Source organism: Zootoca vivipara, chromosome 5 (assembly GCF_963506605.1).
Source record: "Zootoca vivipara chromosome 5, rZooViv1.1, whole genome shotgun sequence".
In the NCBI taxonomy this organism is placed as follows: Eukaryota; Metazoa; Chordata; class Lepidosauria; order Squamata; family Lacertidae; genus Zootoca; species Zootoca vivipara.
The window spans coordinates 7,404,360-7,419,702 of NC_083280.1; the positions used below are offsets into that span (position 1 = coordinate 7,404,360).

The 15,343-nt window shown below is 43.7% G+C and overlaps 1 protein-coding gene across 4 annotated transcripts; it reads right to left on the bottom strand.

The window, feature by feature from the left end:
• Window positions 1–810: 810 nt before the first annotated feature.
• LOC118078586 (uncharacterized) lies at window positions 811–13,824 on the bottom strand. 4 transcript variants are annotated; one of them, XM_060274320.1, is made up of 2 exons: window positions 13,748–13,824; window positions 811–3,340 (listed from the first exon to the last, which is right to left on the bottom strand). In XM_060274320.1, the coding sequence occupies exon 2, from the start codon at window positions 3,303–3,305 to the stop codon at window positions 2,127–2,129; it is 1,179 nt and encodes a 392-aa protein (XP_060130303.1). In that variant the 5' UTR covers window positions 3,306–3,340; window positions 13,748–13,824; the 3' UTR covers window positions 811–2,126. The 4 variants fall into 4 exon arrangements, with proteins under 4 accessions (XP_060130303.1, XP_060130301.1, XP_034958395.1 ...); XM_060274318.1 differs by having other exon boundaries at window positions 13,742–13,824; XM_035102504.2 differs by lacking the exon at window positions 13,748–13,824 and adding an exon at window positions 10,213–10,543.
• Between the last annotated feature and the right edge of the window lie 1,519 nt (window positions 13,825–15,343).

The window sequence follows — 15,343 nt, forward strand, 5'->3', positions numbered from 1 at the left end:
GACTTGTTCTCCTATAGTCCAGGGGTCAGCAAGGTTTATCTTGCCTGGGCCGGTTCAGTCCTGCAGTGATTCCTCTGTGGGCTGGATTGCACATGTGTGAGCAAGCGTGCCCACGATTTTTGGCGTCTGTGTGCAGATTCAATTTGGCCGTCTACACGTGCACAGGCGTTTTCTGGCGCTGCGGAAGCGAGTCCCCGCACCGCATTGTGCCGGTTTAGCGCAGTGTGAGAGCAGACAGCTTGGTTCGGGGGCGGCTCATGGGGCAGTCAAACGACCTCCGTGGGCCGCTTCTGGCCCTTAGGTTACTGACCCCTGCCCTATACCCTCAATTATTTTGATAAATTTGTCACTACAGTAATCATGCTTTTCCCCCAATTTACCAGAACAGTCCTTAAACTAGCCTGTAGTTTTCTGCATTGCTTTTTAACATAGCACTATCTGCTTTATTGTCTGTCATGGAAGCCAATCATATGTTTGCTATTTTAACATGTGAAGCATTTGAAACTAGCATTTGAAACACTGCAGCAAACTGGTGTTAAATGATTCTAAGGCAAGCTTTAACAAAATGGTTTTGGACACTTAAAAGTTTTAAATTTGAGTATGCATTACACCCCACCTGGCTCTCTCATCTCATGCCAATTTTCCAGCCACCCCATTCCTCTTCCCATTAAGACCTCAAATCTGTTGCCCAATGCTCAGGCACCATTTACAAGGCAGGCCTGCCAAGTACCAAAAATAACAATTTATAATGACCTGCTCATTGTCCCAGCTTTGTTCTCCTGGATCAAGTTTTGCATCTACCACAAAACATCCAAAGCAAATGCATTTATTTAAACATGTGTTACATTTTGCACAGCAGAAGCTCTGATTATACAAAAGCAAACATATCTACAATTTAGGAGACATGCCATATGCTCTATTACTGATGCTGAACTACCAAACCAATTTCTGTTCTGAACAAAGTTGCAATTCATAAACTGAGATTTTATAAACATAAAGCATTACACAATGAACATTTAGTCTTCCCAAGCTGCCAGTAGCTTCAGAGGATAAGTTGCTGGTACTCTAGTAGAGAAGGCCTGGATGTGCTCTCAGTCAACATGGCAACACAACCACCCAAAATAATCTTTACATTACATGAGAAAAATGGATACCCCCATCTTCATCACTGCTGAGCACTGAATTTACTTTTTAAGGTCTGATATTCACATTTGCTCAGAAACAGGTTCCATACAATTGGGTGGAACCTATTCCCAAATTAATAGGTGCATGAGCTAGATTTCCGCACCATCTCCTGTATTCATGTCCTCTGGCTCTTTAAATATCCAGGTGCCCTTCTCCCCAACACCACTCAGCTTATAACTGTGAATTTCAACACCACACAGGCTGTTTTTTGGAAAAGCAAAGCACAGGTTCCAAGAAGTACTGTGAATGTCCTGTAAGAGAGGTGGCTCTGTATTGTAAAAAGAAGCAGGAAATCAAAAACCAATACACCCCAAAACCCAAGCCACAAGTGCTCTGGTCTCAGAAACTGTATTCCAAGTTTTTTTCTGGTGGTAGGAAGGCAGCAAAAATAATTTCACAGAACATCCAAGTCCAAGTTATATGGGAGCATGGAATCATTAAGGCAGCGGTGCAATTGCCACTTGCATGGAAAGAGCAGATGAGAAGCTAATTTGTGTGTTCCTCCTTTCACATCAACTGCTGCCATTTTATCATGTTGTCTGGCCCAACCAAGTGAGGACAGGCAGGTGAGATAGCATGGCTGCCGCCACCTTTCACAGTAGAAATGGCAGGCATGCCGGCTTGCTGTACGCAGCATACTTAATGCAGCTTGCAGAAAGGAATGCACATGACCACAGAAGATCTGCTGTTCTCCTGCCCAGCTGATGGGCTATATGCAAGCGGAGTGTGATCGTCGCAGGAAAACAGGGTGTGCGTCCGGGGGTGTGAGGTGAGTGGCAGGATGTGCTGTGTAACTAATAACTATAAAGGATGCATTAAAGGCACAGAAGGGAACTTAACTACTTTGCACTACTCGGCGAGAAGCCAGAAAGGAGCATCCGTTACGAGATCTGAAGGCACATATTTCATGGAAGGGAGGGTGCCAGCACTTCTCAGCACCTTCATTCTTCCTTAGCCCAGGCAGCCGCACTTTTCTTCGCCTCCTGGTGAGGGAGCACAGCCTCCACATAGAACTTCTCCAGTTTGGATGCAGTCGTCTCCCAGAAAACAGGGTCGAAATCTACAGGGGCAATCGCCGTTTCTTTGTTGGTGTGGACCACCAATTCTGCCTTTGGAAGGCCAGTGACGCCCATCTGGGTTTGCAACTGCGTGTAGTAATGGTGGTTCTTCTTCAAGGAGTAGGAGTCGCCCACCTTCTCCAGACAGAAGCTTTTGTCCTTGCAAGCTTCCGTCACCGTCCTATCTCTGTGTTTGTAGGGACACTTGACCTCCAGAACCCCCAGGTCTTCCCCAGTATCTGCGTCTTTGATAATCCCGTCGGGGCTGGCAGCCAGCCAAGGTTTCCTTTTATCAATGAAGAGGCCGCAATCATCAACCTTCACCGATTTGTTAACCTCTCTGGACTTGAGTGCCTCGTAAGCCTGCACCGCTTTCTTCTCGTTGCGGATGCCCCAAGACATGGCCGGGGTCTGCACGCCGGAACCAGGTTCCACCACACGCTTCAGGTACGACTGAGGGATCTCGGAGCTCTGGCCCTTCACAAACTTGCTGTTGGCTATCTGGGGAGCTATGGATGCTGTGATGCGGTTTTCACGGTACTTGTACCATTCAGGGTTAGTGCGCTGACCCCGGGTGCCTTTCTCTATTTCAGCAACCTTTTCAGCAGAGAGAGGGGAAGGAAAGTGGCTCACTTTACCGTGGGCTTTGCCCTGAGTTTTGCTAGCCGCCTGTGTCGGCGATGGGCTGCAAGCAGCGGGACCTACAGAGGCTTCAGTAGCTGCAGCGGGGGACTTTCCTCCTCCTCTTGCTCTTGCTGTGGGCGTCTTTGCTCCTGCTCCATGGTTGCTCTTTGTGCCTCCTTGCTCGCTGCTGGATGCCGATGTGGACCTCGCCTGGTAACTTTGCCCTGTTCCTCTCAGGCTTGTGGCACTGGCTGGCTTTTCAGCCGCCCCCTGTCGGCCACCATGATCCTTCGCAGCAGGAGCACTCTGAGTTCTGCTGCTGGCAGGTACCGTTCTGGATGAGGCAGAAGATCGCGGGGCTGCCGGGGCTGCTTTTGGCGCTGTGGCAGCAGGTTGAGGGGAGGGTACATTGCCAGAGGTTTTCCTGGGCCTGCCCATTGCTTGAGGGAGTCACGTTCTGCAGATGTGGGAGGCTGGGGAAAGAGAGAAGGGGAGAGGGAAATTAAAATGCTTGCAAAAAGACACCTGCCAGACAGCTTTGTGTCCATCAAGATAGGTCACAGCCTGGTGCACTTCAGGTCAGTGTTAGAAACTGGGATAGAAGGTTGTGGGTGCCAAAACGGAATGTCTAGTCACTGCTGGGGGGGGGGTCGCAAACACTTTTTATTTAAGCATGAATTAATATGCAATTCACATAAGTGCCACAATTTTAGCAGAAATTGTTAATACCAGTATCTGTTTAATTTGGTGTTTACAATAAAAATATTGGTACCAAACTTCAGTTTTCAAAACAGGCTACTCCTTTATTGTTATATTGTCTATCCTTAACATATACTTTGAGGTTTAAAATAACATACATTTCAGTAATCCTTGAGTGTCAGCCAGGCGCAAAAAATGGCACCCAGACTTTTTGAGGTGCTTGAAAATGGAGAAACTTTAGTTGCAAAATGCACCTGGTGCGCCCTGCTAATTTCAAACTCTGCTTCAGGTGTTTTGGAATATAGCCCAAATCAGCTTCTGTCCATGTGAATCTGAATGTTGAAAACTTTAAATGATACCTGGGGGAATATTTTATGATCAATATTTTAAGTCAGCTTCAATTAAACCAGTCAATCAATACAAAATGTATGGATTTTGGAGCACTAAGATGCTTCTCTTTAATTTCCTGTTCAATAAACTTTATTACAAAAGAGTGAGGACAAATGTTTCCACAAGAAGGAAAAAACTGTCTGAAAGGCCAACACATTTTTTGTACCATGAGATTCACAGGATTGAGTTAATTTCTTACATGCACGTTTTCAGACTTAAGCACTAAGATTCTGCCCAGCAGGTTGGAAGGCTACTCTGTGGTTTAGTCAGAATTCATGATGAAACCAAATTTTGACACACAAGATCCTTCATTTATAGCCTTCAGAACAGCAACAATTAAATTGTTTCCTCCTTCCGTAGTCTGAATTCTATCATCTGTCAGGTAAGAAATGCCAGCACAAGCCTATGCCAGCTTTAATCTTTAAGCCTAAAGAGAAAACCCGTAATTTGAGAATGAAAGGCAGAATTCACATGAGTTGTGACCAAGTTTCTCAACCGTAATGAAGCCTTAAAAGTTTTATTTTGAAAAACAGACCTGTTTCAAGGAAACGGTTCCATTGCTCAGGCCTCTGGGTAAAAATCTGAGAAGATATTCTTACCGCACTAATTGGAAATGAGCTCACAAGAACCAGCACCTGCATTATCTAAATGTCTGGTGTGTTCAAGGTCAGTATGTCAACTAGAAAAAAATTGCTTTGTGTGAAACGCAGGACCTTGGCATCCAGAAGCTTCCTGATTAGATAGCTGGGGTCGCCCTTGTTGCTGTGCTGTTTAGGATTAAAAACGTATTTCCTTATCTTTTGCTTCACAACTTTTGTTCTGGGGACCTGTCTGGTTCCCAGTTTTCCTCTGGGGTCAACTGCGGTGATGGTTTGTAAGCAAGTTTTTGTTTTGTCTTATAAATCCCAAAGATATTTCTTAACTGCAGTTTACTTGTATTCCTCACTGGTATACTGTACATGTTATTTTTATTAATGCTTTTTTTTTAATTTAAAAAAATCTACACCATCTTTTTCTGCTGTTTCTCTGGCTAGAGCCTTGAGTACTGAATTGAGTTCCCAACTTCTTAAATCATTACCTACTGAACAATTGTGTGGGCTCGAGGGACAGAGTCTGATCTTTTGAGCTCTTGTCCTTGGAATCCTAAGTGACATCCAATAAGGTGCTGGGAGTCTCCTGGCCCAGACTGGTTAAAGTTAAGGAGCAGGGCAGAATTATACCTTGCAGGGTTGGTTTCAGATTTTGGTTATTTGGCTACTGCTAAATACGAGTCAGTCCCCAAGGTTTTGGGTGCTGGCCCTTGACAACTGCTACTTACAGTTGGTTGGTTAGCTTCCACAGATCTTAGCTCTCATAATTTGTTCTGTTCTAGGTTGTGAATGCCTCTTGTGATCTGAGACCCCCAAGGACCCTATGAGGGGGTAAGGAGGACTGATCAGGAATAATAATTGGAACACAGTAGCTTTTTTAAGAATACAGCAGGGAGCTCTATATTCTGGCACAGGCCTCATTAATACACACATGCATTTGCTCCAAAGCCTTTTCTCTCTCTTTCCCCCAGGGAAAGAAGATAAAACAGAACTTATGCATATAGCTGTACAAAGGTAACAAAATAAAAGTTAGTGTGTATTAATTTCAGCTGGAGAAAAAATTGCCTGGGGAAGAAGGTGGCAACACAACTTTCATCAAACAACTTTCAGCAAACTGGGGGTTACACACACACTTTAGACTAAGTAACACAACTTATCATAAATGCAAGCCAAAGAAGCAGAGCAAAAATATTAGCAGCCCTGTCTTGAAAGATTTCCATTAAAAACAAGGTATTTGCCTGATTGCTAATCCACAAAGCCCCATTCTTAAAACAAAATGATCTTTAGCCTTCTGAAAGACAAACTAACCTGGGAGGCATCTTTATTCCCATTCCATAAAAATGGTGCCACTACAAAGAAGTCCATGTTCTTCATAAATTCAGTTACCACATATGGTTCTCAGGGCAGGGAGCCTTCAGATGACCTTATTATGTGGGGACACTTATGGGAGGGGCCAAAGATAAAATTCAGCATTTTCAATTGTTCACATACTGGTTTGACCAAATAGTGTTCCAATTGCAGTTTGTGAGCTTCTGAGTTAAACAGAACCTTTCCTCTGGGTGCACGTTCAAGAAAACGAGAAGGGTCGGTGGTGAAGAAATAAGTTTCTGGTGGATAGATTGGGGGGGGGCTGCTGTAGGCTGTCATACAACAGCTGCTGAAGAGGAGTTATTCTACAATCCTGTTAAAGGTGAAGGAGGCCCTGTCCTTTCTTTGCATCTGGCTAAAGATATTTCTTGCCCAAACGACTTAGGGCACTTTCTACAAATGAATCTTTGTACATTATCCAGTGAACAAGGCAATAAATCAATGGAACAAAATGAAGGCAGGCAGTTTGGGGACATTTGCAGAGCAATCCTTTTGTGTGTTTACTCAGAGGCATTGTTCAATGGGGCTTACTCCCAAGTGCCCATCCCACAGTGCTAAATACAGGCAATGTGAGGTTTCAAGTTACACAGTGTCTCCTCTCCCAACAACACTACTGTACTGTAAATGGCGGGAAGGAGAGCACTCACTATAAAATGCATCCTTATATTCTGTGCTCAACAAAACACAAACATTTCTCATATGGTGGGAGGAGGGGAGCACAGATTATAGATAAATGATTTTTTCTTTATGTTAGCAAAACTGGAGATTGATTTTGAAACCAAAGCTCCCTTGGAAGCCAAATCGGAGATTTGCTGCACACTGCTTTGCCACCTCTCTAACAATCAACTTTGTTCATTCATATTCCACTCATATTGCCCAGACTCTGAGCAACCACATAAAATAATTAAGAGTTGCATCCAAATTTAGCCATAACCCCCCAAAAAACTTGATGCACACGTTATGTTAAATATAGTTTTGGGAAGCAAAATAAAAAAATTCCTTCCAGCAGCACCTTAAAGCCATTTTTATGTTAGCTGCAATCTTAAACCTACTTAATTGCAAGTAGACATCCCCCCCCAAAGGAAACAAAACACAAAGAACCTCAGATATCAGCACTTACTGCACCCCAGGAGTACACAAGCAGCAAACGGATCCTGAATGGGAAAACAGCATGCATTCACGGAGCAGTAAGAAAAAGACCAAAGGGTGGGACATGGGAAAAGGAAACTGAATTCGAAACTGCTCTCAATTCCCAAATTATCATAGTGACTAAGCAAGCCAATGAGGCATGCCAGGGCACAACACTTTTGCTCTTTGCTCCTCCAGCATGCAACCGAATAGAAGCAAATCGCCATTTACACCTGTAATAAGAATTTTAAGGTCTTATATACATATAATGAATGTTCATAAATGTACCAAGCAAACACGTACATAAATATATAAACCACGTCTGAAGCACAGGAAGACAGTCCTGAAACCATTTTGACTCCCAATCTGACCAAATGTTTCTCTTCAAGGAGGGAGGGGGTGAGGAAACCCTCCCATTGTCTCAGGAATTAAGTAATGACCATCTCAAAGGAATGGCCAGAATACCAGAAAAGGCAATCAGATAAGGCATTATCAGATAACCTGGCAGACAGGAGATAAACAACGCACTCAGACTCTGATTTCTGTTGTAGACCGCCTTTTCTGTGATGTAAGTATGATGTATCAGGGGGGTGGTCTTGGGCTACACCCCTTCTGTTTATGGGGGTTACAGATAGGTAGCCTTGTTGGGTCTGCCGCAGTCGAAACAAAATAAAAAAAAATCCTTCCAGTAGCACCTTCGAGACCAAGAAGTGTGTATGCACACGAAAGCTCATACCAATGACAAACTTAGTTGGTCTCTAAGGTGCTACTGGAATGGACTTTTTAATTTTGTTTCTGGAAGTGGTGTTGGACTCCAGAGCGGGCAATTAAAAATGTCGATATAAGGGCAGGCACACCTTTGTTCTGGGTCCTCCTCCTCTCTCCTGAGTGTGGGGGGAGCACCCTGTTGCAAAAGCTTTAATAAAGATCAGGCTTGCTGGCTGCTTTGCTTCTCAATATTCTCTGGTTGGCCTCTGCTATTTTCTCCTACCAATGGAGAACCTACAAGGGACTCTATAAGGGCTCTTGTGTACCCCATAAGGGAATGAGGGCAGATTTTGTGTACAACACACCTTTCTTAAAGTTTACACACAGATTACATCTAGCAGAGGAGGCACGGCTGAAAGGCAACATCTGATTAAAGGCAGAATTCCATCAAAGAACAGCTTTGAGGTCAATTATTAGTATGGAAAGAAGGGAAAAGGTTCACAAGTTGAGGCAAGAAGAGCTCTGCTGGAGCAGACGGTCTTCTCCATCCAGTCCAGTACCCTGTTTACCACACTGACCAATCAGATACCCTCTGAGAAGACAAAGGCAAAAGCCTTAGGGGACATACTACCCCTGAACATGGAGGCTCCATTTAGTCATCATCTTCTTCTTTGGCAATCACAGTAACAGTAAACTTATCCTCCCTCAGTTTGTCTAATCTTCCCACCCACCTTTCTAAGCTGGCCATCATCCCATCCTGAGGAAGTGAGTTCCACTGGAGCACTGGGCTGTATGACAAACCTTGGTTGGTTTTTCTGAATCAGATGCTAATCAACTTCATTGGGAGACTCCTAGGTTTTCTTTAAAAACAACAACCACAAGCCTCACCCCTCCACCATGAATTATTTTTTATAATTAATTTTATAAAACACTATTAGATCACCAACCACACTCAACTCTTCCTGTTTCTTACCAAAATAAGTAAACAAGCAAAGTTTTCCTGTAGGGCACACACACAAGCCTTGATATTTGGGCTGCTATTTTCTGCAACTTCTCTAAAATATCCTTAGATAGGAAAGTGCCCAACTACAGTGGTACCTCGCAAGACAAAATTAATTCGTTCCGTTACAAACTGAAGGAATATGAAGAATTAAAAAAGTTAGGAATCAGCAATTGGCAATATGTACAGTTAATTAGTGTTTTCCAAAAAGATAAAAAATTAGGATTTGCAAAAGAAAGTACTAAATTTGAATTAGAGGTTATCCAAAACAAAAAGAAAGTATTATCTAAAACATACAGCTTACTTTTAAATTGGGATCTTATGGAAGAGAGTACGAAAGAGGCAATGATAAAATGGTCAAAAGATCTTGGCCATACAATCACTATCGAACAATGGGATAAGCTGTGGGGTCAGGACATCAAATTTACAGCTGCTAACAATTTAAAAGAATTTTTTTTGAAAATTTACTATAGATGGTATTTAACACCTGTGAAACTAGCGAAGATTTATAAAATCAAATCCAATTTGTGCTGGAGATGCAGTAAAGAACCGGGAACTTTTATTCACATATGGTGGAAATGTGAGGAGATAGTAAAATTTTGGAATACTATACATGAAGAAATGAAAAAAATGATGAAACGATCAATATCAAAAAAACCAGAAATGTACCTATTAGGTTTGTTAAATGAGGAAATCCCTAAAGAAAATATAAAAGTGTTCCTATATGCAAGTACAGCAGCAAGAATGCTAATAGCAGCAAATTGGAAATCCGCTAGAATACCATCAGTAGAAGAATGGATTAATAAATTGAGCGAGTATCTATTGATGGCAAGACTAACAGCAGCTGTAAGGAATCAGTCGAAGCAGAAATTAAGAAAGGAGTGGGAAAGTTATGATCAGTATATGAGGAAACATTGTTCGAAAGAAGATATGTTAATATGTGTAGACTAGGGGATATGAAGGGAATAAAAACAAAAATAATTATTTAGAAATCTTAATAGTAAAGTGGAATTATATTGGAAGTAAATGCACGGGTGAACACAAGAGTGGAAAAGGAAGTCGAAAAAGTGCGGAGGGAAGTAAAGAGGGGAGGGGGAGGGTGGGTAAAGGGGGGTTGTATTTATGCATATGATTGATTTTACCTTGTTTAAGTTTGTTACTGCTTTTGTTGTATATTTTGAAATTTGAAATAAAGTTTTTTTTAACTCTTAAAAAAAAAATTAATTCGTTCCGAGAGTCATTTCGTCTTGCGAAAAATTTGTCTTGCGAAGCGCGGTTTCCCATAGGAATGCATTGAAATTTAATTAATGCGTTCCTATGGGCAAAAAAAGTCAGAACAAAGTCAAATTTGGTTTACATAGTGTTTATAAAGTGCTCTGTAAAGGCATACTTCAACTTTTTAAACATGACAGAAAAACATTTAAAAATCAGCAAACATGAGGCAGGACCATCTTTTACGTACCCAGAGCTGCAGAGGGTGTCTCTGGGGGATGGCATGAACGCTGTTCAACTGGTAGAAGGCACTGTAGAGTAGGCAGGAACGGTCTCAGGCTGGCAAGCCTGAGCAGCTGGTTCCTCTTCCACTCTTTGCTTCTTCATGATGAACCTCTCCATGGTCTGCTGCTTCAGCTGCCTTTTCAGCACCCCTCTGAAAGAGGACATGATCCTTGTGTCAAGCATGTTTGCAAGGTCACGTGCCAGAGCCTTGTCTGGGTGGTGCCGACGCGCAAAAGTCTGCACGTTTTCCCACTTTTGGCAGATGTCCTTCAGTTCTGTGGAGGACAGCTGTTCCTCAATTGTCACTTCTTCCTCTCCTGCGTAGCCTCTGCCTGCAGTTTGACCAGGTCGTGGTCGTGGTCCTCCACCAGCTCGCAGACGTCCTCCTCTGTGACCTCGAGGCCCATGGTCCTCCCCAAGGAAACAATGTCCTCCAGCACTGTTGACTCTGGTGCAGAAGCATCAGAGTCACTTCTTGCCACACAGTCTGGCCACAGGTTGCGCCAAGCGGAATTCAGAATTCTCTGGCTGATCCCGTCCCAGGCCGTGGTGATCAGCTTCACGCAGCTGGCGATGTCGAAGTGGTTTCTCCAGAAATCACGCAGGGTGAGGTTGGTGCAATCAGTCACCTCGAAGCAGCGCCTGAAAATCTCCTTGGTGTAGAGTTTTTTGAAATTGGCGATGACCTGCTGCAGTAGTGGGGTAGTGTTAGGTGGCAGGAACATGATTTTTATGAAGCGGAAGTCCTCTAACAAGTCTTCCTCAAGGCCTGGAGGATGAGCAGGAGCATTGTCCACCAGAAGCACGGCCTTCAGCGGCAGGTCGTTGTCCAGCAGGTACTGCTTGACAGCAGGGCCAAAAGCCAGATTGACCCACTCCACAAACAGGACACGTGTGACCCAAGCCTTAGCGTTGGATCGCCACAACACGCTCAGCTGGTCTTTGTTGACCTTGTGCTTTTTGAAGGCCCGTGGGTTCTCGGAGTGGTACACCAGCATGGGCTTTATCTTCAGGTCACCGCTGGCGTTGGCACAGAAGAGGAGGGTCAGATGGTCCTTCATGAACTTGTGGCCAGGCAGCTTGGTCTCCTCTTAAGTGAGGAAGGTCCTTTTGGGCATCCTCTTCCAAAACAGCCCGGTCTCATCGCAGTTGAAGACCTGCTGTGGAAGGTAGCCCTGTGTCTTCACGACCTCCAGGAACTCCGTGTCAAAGTCTTTCTTGGGACCCATGTCAGCACAGTTGCTACGTTTGCAAAAAAGAAGGCAGTTAAAACCTTAAAAAAAGGAAAGGCACTGAGAAACCTTAAAAGGCACTTAAAAGGGGGGGCAGTCTAAACCTTTAAAAAGGCACTTTTTTAAAAAAAGGGGGGCCAATTTAAACCTTAAAAAAGGCACTGAGAAACCTTAAAAGGCACTTTTTTATAAAAAAAGGCAGTTAAAACCTTTAAAAGTTTTTTTATGAAAAGTTATGAAAAGTGCAAAGAAACTTACCTTAACTGCTGAAAACCTTGCAAAAAGCTTCAAAAAAGTTTCTTTTCTCCTCGAAGTCTACCCTGGAACTGCATGTCGAGAAGTGAGCCCAGGCTGCATTGGGGAGGCTTTCTAAAGCTCCAGACACAATCATAGCTGCCAAGACTCCCATTTTCCCCGGGAAATCCCCGTTTTTCCAGCTGTTCCTAGCTGATTTTTTTTGTTTTTCCCCTGGTTTATTCTGGCGCGGCAGCCATTTTGGAAGTGGGCGGAGCATGCTCAGAAGCGACTTTTGATGCTGCTCTGCCCAGTGCCAAAATGGCCGCAGTGCGACTTCTGGCGCGGCGGCCATTTTGGAACTGGGCAAAGCAGCATCAAAAGTCACTTCTGAGCATGCTCCGCCCACTTCCAAAATGGCGGCAGCGCTACTTCCGGTCTGCTATTTCCGGCCCGGCCCCTGATTTCTCTGACAGCAACTTGCGGGTATGCACAATGCATCCTGGGTATTGACGGTTTTGCGATTTAAACAAGCAAAAAAAAAAACGGGGGGAGCACGGGGGGAATTGTCTTGCAAAACACGGCCATAGAAAAATTTGACTTGCGAGTCACCATAACAATCGCAAGACGCTTTCGTCTTGCGTGTTTTTTGTTGCGCGAGGCATTCGTCTTGCGAGGTACCACTGTATAACACAATACTACAAATACAGTCATTCCTTACATTTTATTAGACTACTGTATTACTATTACTACATGTGACCAACACACACAGCTGAAACTCTTTTAGCTGAGTCACTCCGCACAACCCCATTAAGCTCAAAAATTCCAGAACATTGCAGGAAAGAGAACAAAGTAACCCAGTTTATTTATTTATTAGCTAAAGCAAGGATTCCCAAACTGTAGAGTACTACCGGTAGTGGCCTGCAAGCCTCAATATTCATATTGATTTTAACTGCATTTTTATCACTTCTTTTCCAATACAGTATTCATAATACTGTATTTTATTGTATTGATTTGAATTCTACGGAATGCAAATTGCAATAGAAATAAAACACATTAAAAGAAATAAAAGCAGTAATAAGAATACAATTTTAAAAAATCAAACTGCATCTGGCACAGCACATTACAAATGCACGTAACTAGGGGGGAAAGCCTTTAAGTGATGTGCCATGGCTAATCAGCAATTTTCAAGTGGTTTGTTGCAGAAGGAAAGTTTGGGAGCCACTGAGTGAAAGCACTTTTAGGTCTAATCTCTCTGAAACCAGCTCACAACAGGAAGTTGTTTAGGTAAGTTTTTAATGTTTGAAGTTTTGTCGTGTTTTTAATATTCCGTTGGGAGCAGCCCAGTGTGGCTGGGGAAACCCAGCCAGATGGGCGGGGTATAATCAATTACTATTATTAGCTTCACATGCATAGCAAGGACATTATACTACTAAGAGATTTACATGCAGTGCTTTGAAATGATCCAAGACTCAAATGGCCTTTCTTTAACCCATCTTCCTGTGAGCCACTCTGCGATGCAGAGATGTTTATTTGTGTAGCCAAAGCCCTTATAAAGAAAATTAACAAAAACAAAATACACACTTAATTTCCCTTGTCAAGCAAAAAATTTGATCCGCTTAAGAATTCAACTTGCTCATCCCCCACACACTTTTCTCCTTGAAGCTGCCACTCGAAAGGCAAAACAGGCCACCTTTTCAGAAGTGAGGCGTGTGCGCACGTGTTTCTTTGCAACAAGAACTCCCACATATGCATTTATTTCTTTGCAACGAGTACTCCCAACTTCTGAAAACCATACATATATGCTTTGCAATAGGAACCCCCACCTTTCCAGCACACACACAAATTGTTATTTATTTGCAACAAGAATTCCCTCCTTTTCAGAAAATTATATATATATATTGCAACAGTAATTCCCGCCTTTTAAGATAACATCACATATACTGTATATATCTGCAACCAAACTGCTTCCGAGCGGCTAAATCAAAAAGCGCGCGCTTTTCCACCGCGTGCGCAGTAATCTTTTACCTTTACCCGGGGCGCGCTTCCAGTCTCCGAGGAGCTTCGCTTCCGGCAGCAACCCGAGACTAACGAGCCTCCGCCTGTCGCTCCCAGAATGAGGAACGCCCGCGAAGGCCCCGCCTCCGCTTCCGGGAGGGTCCCGCCCACAGGAGGGTGGGGCGGGAACCTGCACATGCGCAAAAAGGAACGGTTCCGGGCCGCCTCTGGTTCCGCCCTCTTAAGGACGTTCGAGGCGCGTTTGGGCGGGAATTCTCGAGCAACGGGCGAGATTTGGCGGTTATTTCCCCGCCCCGCTTATTTTGAAAGGAAGCCGTCAGAGGCGCGGTGGTTAATGGCCAGTGGCTTGTGCTTCATTCTCCTCTCACGTTTCGAAATAGGGCAGCGACGACAGAAGGAATCCAATGGAAAGGGGCCTTAAAATCACAAAAACTTGAAATATGCCGCTATTTTTTATTATGTATTGTATTCGTTTCCCAAAAAAATTATATGCGGCTTGTATACACGACCCTCAAAGCCGTTTACGGAAGATAAAACCTGAAAATCAAGAAAAAATTCGCAGCCATACTTTTAAAATACGTTAAATTACTCAAAGAGCTTAAAATTTAGAAATGTTTCTCACTTATTTTTTAAAAAAAGCAAGTTATGCCTTTGGGAGGAGGGCATTGCCCTGAAAGAAGGCAAAGAAATATTTGAAATAAACAATTCTGAGGAACGTGGGACAGTTGGGTTTCCACTACTGCTGACTATGGAAACATACAAGCACAATTTGCCCAGCAAAGGTCCTTCCACAAGGAGTGAGCTGCTTCCCACGGGTTAGATCCCAGGAAGAGGAGAGGTATGTTTCACAAGAACAGGGCCATCCTAAATGTATTGATCTGTAAGCCTAAGTATGCGGTGATAACTGAAGGGTGGATGCCTTGCTTTAATTCTCAGTTTATGGGTTACGATTTGTATGTGAGAAACGCCTTCAGTCAGAAGTCAAGCAAAAGGAAGAGGGGTGGGAGCCTCAATGTGCCCCACATGCTGCAATGCAGTTCAAATGTGCCTGGTTGTGGGTACGGTTACAAGATTATACGCATGCAATTCAAATATGTGCTGGATTATAAATATTGAATCCAACTACTCATTGTGCTGTAAATGCACATTAGATTGCACAGTTGGAAATTAAATGTACTTGTATTCAGCTAAGTTTTGCTCAGAGGCCTAGATTCAGATAATGAGTCCCACTGGCAAACTCCCCATTCCACCCCAAACTGCCAGCCAGGGTTACCTGCCTTTTCCCATGAAATATACTCGGAGTCAAGAGTGAATTTCATGCTCTTTATTCAGCTCATAGTCATCAAGGAGGAGAAGAGAAGACGAATGGCTCTTTTCCCCAAACCATCTGCTTATATACATTATTTACACAATGGGCCTTGCGTGATTGGCTACTTCAGGGCTACACCTGTGGGCCAATTATATTATGGATTGACTTCTGCCTGCAGCCCGATTGGCTGCTCCTACAGGCCAATCAGGTAGCAGATTCACTTCTGCCAGCCGCCTGATTGGCTGCTCCAGCAGGCCAATCAGGTTGCGGATTCACTTCCACCTGGAGTTGGATTGGGTAGC